The 5780-nt window shown below is 41.4% G+C and overlaps 1 protein-coding gene across 1 annotated transcript; it reads left to right on the top strand.

Moving 5' to 3' along the window:
* Positions 1–3386: 3386 nt before the first annotated feature.
* LOC111997657 (uncharacterized) lies at positions 3387–4433 on the top strand. The gene is made up of 2 exons (XM_024029773.1): positions 3387–3953; positions 4278–4433. The coding sequence occupies exons 1-2, from the start codon at positions 3387–3389 to the stop codon at positions 4431–4433; spliced, it is 723 nt and encodes a 240-aa protein (XP_023885541.1).
* Positions 4434–5780: the final 1347 nt, after the last annotated feature.

A 5780-nucleotide genomic window follows, 5' to 3' on the forward strand; every position in this document is an offset into this window, starting at 1 on the left:
AAGTGGCTTTAAGATAAACGCTCTCAAATATACAAAGACAACACACTTTACACACTAAAATACAGAGAGCTCCTATAAAGATCTAAGTTATAGTAAACCCACATTTTTCCGCGTAGTCAACGAGGGAATCCATCTCGTTTCCATAATCGATGGATCCACTCTCGTCCTTATCGCATTTATGGAATGCTAACTCAGTTCTAATACTAGGAAACCGCGACTTGAGGTATTTGAATGCCGACTTCAACTCATCAAATGAAAGTTTCCCATCTTTGTTGGCATCGTGATCCAAGAAAGTTTTCTTTAACTGCTCTCGAGTGAAGGGTATCTTACCAGGCTTAGTGATCACCGGTTCCGGTATTAACCTCCCCATTTTGTTAGCTATAATATAGGGACTGCTAAGTGGATAGGTTCTGGGGGTTGAAATGTGTGATTGCAACAAGTTTAAGCACTAAAACTTCAGTTGCTATATTGTGAGATTATATAAGAATGCAACACTATTTATAGAGCTCTCTCTCTCTCAACTTTTCCATAGCAACTACAAGAGAGATTCTATACTCCATATCCAATAGTAAATATGAAATTATCAACGAATGACTCGGAAAAATTTTAGGAAAATTCCGAAATTATTATCAAATTGATTTCTAAAAGTTTATAAGCTAACGTGATAATATATATTTACAAAATAATAAAATTTTAATTTATGGTATCTGCATCATGATAATAATTGTTTTTTATCATTAGATCAAAATATCAATAATTTTTGTGCAATAACTAAGATTGATATCTTTTAAATAATATAATTCATATATATATTTAAATTAACTTTTTCGTGATTGATGAGATTCATATTTTGACTGTAAACTTCTAATACCCATATCATTAATCTAATTTTAACCTAGCGATCTGCACGGTTTGATGGTTGAAAGCTAGATTCCATTCGAGATTTTCCATAAAACAATTTGAATTTAATATGAGGTAAACAAGGTGTGTCAGTCAGCTCTCACCTCTCAGGGGCCCCTCACTGGGATAGTAGATAAAATTTGGCCATCACTTTTCTATGCTGTGGATTCTTTATTAACTTTTGTGACTTAGACCAAGGAATCGAGTGACAAATTAATAGAAGGGGCACAATGGTTGGCATGGTTAAATGGACTATTTGGCATCTTACTTTATATCGCCCCTCTCTCACTTGGCCGGCAAGATTCAAAGCCGTGGAATGGATACCAATTTGTGATCGATAAGCCTGAGATAGTGATCATCATTAGGGACAAGAATATCGTTTCTCATGCAAGTTACTTTCTTTAGGAATTAAACCTTCATTACCAGGGGGGAAATGAAAAAAAATATTTTGGTCATTGTTGAGTTTAATTACAATAATACAAAATAGACAGTTTCACGAGGATGATATGAGTGTAGCGGTCAAAAAAGCGTTACGAGTGACGCTCGTCCAAAAAACCGATACCTCTCTAGGGAAGAGGAAGCCGAACTAGCTAGGAGTAAGAAGAAGGTCAAGGATGTTCATCACGCTGATTTTATTGATGGTTCTTGCGAGAAAGAACAGTTCCAGGAGGTTCAGAACAAGTGGGGAGCACCAAAAACATCCTTTAAAGAGAAATTGGTCAGAGAAATACCAGGTGCCTATGCCAAGGCCTTCGATTTCACAGATTTCCTGGATAAAGAAGCAGACTCTGATGAGGAGATGGATGAGCTTCGGGAGGGTCTAGTGGTGGTGAAACTTACTAGGGAAACCAAGCTACAGATTAGGAAGCCATGGTCAAACGCATTGATTATTAAGCTGTATGGTAGAACAATGGGATATAGTTTCCTCCAAAACAAGCTTAATCTCATGTGGAAGCCAACTGGAAGACTTGACTGTGTAGATTTAGGTGATGATTTTTACTCAGTCCGTTTTTCTTTGAAAGAAGACATGGAGGCTATCCTTAAAAATGGGTCGTGGTTTATTGGTGGCAATTTTTTATCCATTCGGCCATGGGAGCCCTTCTTCAAGCCTGAGTGTGCGAGCGTCTCTTCTATAGCAGTCTGGGTTCAACTCCATAAGCTCCCTATGGAGCTATATGAATCGGAAGTACTCCAACAATTAGGAGGAGCCATTGGAAAGGTGCTTAGGATAGACACCCACACAGCTTTAGAGGCCAGGGGGAGCTACGCCAGGCTCTATATTTAGGTGGATGTCAACAAGCCTCTTATCAACACGATCCTTATTGGAAGGTTTGAGCAGCCTGTCCTATATGAAGGAATACACAAACTCTGCTTTTCCTGTGGAAGAATAGGACATAAGAAAGAGTCATGCCCGTTCACCATTAGAGGTATTGGAATGCTGGTGGAAGGTAAGCCGGCAAGTGAAGGATAGGGGGACGGTACGACGCAGACAACAACTCCACGCGATATGCATGACACTCATGGTACAACGCCAGCTAGCGGAGAGTTGGAGGAGAATGGTACAGGTACGGATGATGATAGGTACGGTTCCTGGATGTTAGTGGCACGTAGAAAGGCTGGGCAAAGAAGGACAAACAATTCTATTAGTCCAAGGGGCCCCACGAAGGCTGGTTTGGGGTCACAGCCACGTAACAAGAGATAAGGATATTTAGGCGGGATGAAGGAGTAGGCGAATGGTATGGGTAATTCAGTAGTTGTTGAAGTCTTAGAGAGGTATATGGCTAATGGGCCATTTGAAGTGGGCCGAGACGATAGTGCTAGTAAGGAAGGGGTAAATGTGAGGCCCCATAACCGATCCAGCGCTTCTGTAAAGGGTAAAAAAGAGATTGCGAGAACTAAAGTCACTAAGTGGAATGTCAAGGAAATTGCTGGAAGTTCTGGGAAGTTTCTAGTCAACAACTCGCTGAAGTGGTCTTCACTTAATACCATTGGCGAGAGAAATACCTCTCCTGATCAATTCCAGTTCTCAGCAACTGGCCAAGCCGAAGTGGGAAAGCAATCTCAGAGGCAATCCGGTTATGGCAGGCAGCGTATTGATGGGGGTTCTAACAACCACGAACCAAATTTGGGGGAGGATTCTCATCCCATGGTGGCAGATTCAGGGGAGTATTTAGAGGTTGCTCCTCCAAATACCATAAATTCAAGTTTTACGCAAGAAGAACCCAGCGGAGTCATTCTTGGAGAAAAGGATGCTAACTGGTCACACCAACATCAAGATTATTCAGGTAATCACACCAACTCTAGAGTTCAACGCATAAGCAGTGGTGAGGGGAATGAATATGGGTGTGCTAGTACACATGCTAACTTTGTGCCTAGGAATGGGGAAAATAAAGGAGACATTGGTGATGATGGGATGGAATTGGAGGAGGGAAGTGGAGCTCCTACTCTCCATTGATGTGTTCTGATCCTTTTACCATCTGTTATCCATGAATATAATAGTATGGAATTGCAGGGGCGTTCTGAAGCCCAACTTTCAAAGTCATGTTAGGGAGCTTGTGAGAAATCATAATCCTGGTATTATGGTGGTCATGGAAACTCGTATTGGGGGAGGCAGAGCTAAGGAGATAACTGATCGGCTGCCTTTCGACAGCGCCATTCATATGGAGACGATTGGTTTTTCTGGTGGCATCTGGCTGCTTTGGAATTCAGATAGTGTGGAGGTTGTTCAACTCACTAGCACGAAGCAAGAGATTCATGTGGAAGTCAAGGTATTACCTACTAACCTGTCTTGGATTTTTTCTGCTGTATATGCTAGTTCTAGATGTGTAGAGAGGCAGATTTTGTGGGAGAATCTTTCTAAGGTTGCTGAGCTTCATAATCTACCTTGGGTTATAGCTGGGGAATTTAGTGAACTTCTTGCTGATGAGGATAAATTTGGGGGGAGGCCAGTTAGCTTGGCCAGATCTCTTCTCTTTAAGGAGTGTCTTGATAAGTGTAATATGGTAGACATGGGGTTCAATGGGCCAAAATATGCTTGGACTAACAAAAGGGAGGTCAGTAGCCTTATTCAAGAGAGAATTGATAGGTTCTTCATGAATCCTAGTTGGTGTCTTCTTTACCCAGATGCTAAAGTTTCCCATCTCACGAGGTGTCATTCAGATCACTGCCCTGTACTAATGGAAACTAATCCTAGAGGACAATTGTTTCTTAATAGGCCATTTAAATTTTAGAGTTTTTGGTTATCCGATCCTTCTTTTCCTTCTGTTGTGAACCAGGCTTAGAGACAGCCTAGGAAACTTATGGAAGCAATTGACACCTTTGCTAAACAAGCCACCCTATGGAATAAAAATCATTTCAGTAATATTTTCCATAAAAAGAAGAGAATCATGGCTCGGCTAGATGGTGTTCAAAGGGTGAAGGCATCGGACCCTTCTGCCTCTTTAGTGAGCCTTGAGAACCAACTTATCAAGGAACTGGATGTTGTGTTGGAGCAAGAAAAGGATTTGTGGGCGCTTAAATCTAGAATAAACTAGATGGTCTTAGGGGATAGGAACACTGCCTTCTATCATGTTTCTGCGATTGCCCGAAGGAAGCATAATCTCATTACAACAATCAAGAATGAAGTGGGCGACTGGTTAACTAAGGAGAGGGATGTTGCCACCCATATAAGGGAGGGTTTCATGAAACTTTATACCACCAGCCAGGAGGCAGCTACTAAAGATATAAGGTTTCCTCAAAAATGGCAAGTCAAACTTTCAGATGTTGAGAAGGAAAGCATAAGCCATATGGTGACAGATGAGGAAATATTCACAGCTATCTAGCCTCTTAAAGCTTTTAAAGCTCCCGGGCCGGATGGGTTGCATACCGGGTTCTTTCAAAGGTTTTGGCACTTAGTGGGAGGATCGGTCAGAGAAGAAATGAAGTATGTGTTCAGGGAAAGAAAGGTACCGGAATATTTGAATAGAACCAACATTGTGCTCATTCCGAAGAATCAAGGACCTGAATCCATTAGCAATTACCGGCCCATTAGTCTTTGTAACTCGGTGTACAAGATTATCTCCAAAATTATAGTTAGCAGAATCAGACCGCTCCTAGATCAGCTTTTTTCGCCGTGTCAAGCAGCGTTTGTGCCTGGAAGAAAGGGGGTGGATAATGCTATCATTGTCCAAGAGATAATCCATACTATGGGGAAAGCTAAAGGAAATGTAGGATATATGGCGATCAAGATTGATCTAGAAAAGGCCTACGACAAACTTGAATGGAGCTTTATTAAGGGAATGCTGAGTAGATACAATTTCCCAGAAAATCTTATTGAGCTTATGATGAGTTGCATATCATTAGTATCTACCTCAATTTTATTTAATGGAGGAAGTCTTGATTCCTTTCGGCCTACCAGAGGCATAAGGCAGGGGAATCCCCTATCCCCATACATATTCATCTTGTGCATGGAGCTATTAGGCCAACTTATCCAAGAAAAATGCGAAGCTAAAGTTTGGTGCCCGGTAAAAGCTTCTAGGAGTGGCCCCCCCTTCTCCCACTTGTTTTTTGCGGATGATTTAGTACTTTTTGCTAAAGCCAATGCAGAAAATTATGTAGCCATCAAGGAAGTTCTTGATAATTTTTACAGTCTATCCGAGCAAACAGTGAGTGAAGCAAAGTCTAGGGTCTATTTTTCCCCAAATATTGACTCTACTGACAAAGAGGCCTTTAGTGACATCCTTGGCTTCCATCCGACGAAGTGTTTGGGGAAGTACTTAGGATTCCCTATCAAGCATCAAGGAAACAGCAGTCAAGATTTTAATTTTGTGTTGGATAGAGTAAAGAGTAAGTTGGCGGGGTGGAAGGCCAATCTTCTATCCATGGCAGGAAGGGTGGTGCTA

Source organism: Quercus suber, unplaced genomic scaffold (genome assembly GCF_002906115.3).
Source record: "Quercus suber isolate HL8 unplaced genomic scaffold, Cork oak 2.0 scaffold_13, whole genome shotgun sequence".
Taxonomy (NCBI): Eukaryota; Viridiplantae; Streptophyta; class Magnoliopsida; order Fagales; family Fagaceae; genus Quercus; species Quercus suber.

Bases quoted from the DNA above. Each gene is read 5' to 3' on its own strand.
- LOC111997657 (XM_024029773.1), top strand. From the start codon at position 3,387: ATGAATATAATAGTATGGAATTGCAGGGGCGTTCTGAAGCCCAACTTT. The intron at 3,954-4,277 runs GTCAGTAGCCTT...TTCCATAAAAAG, and splicing joins CTTGGACTAACAAAAGGGAG to AAGAGAATCATGGCTCGGCT.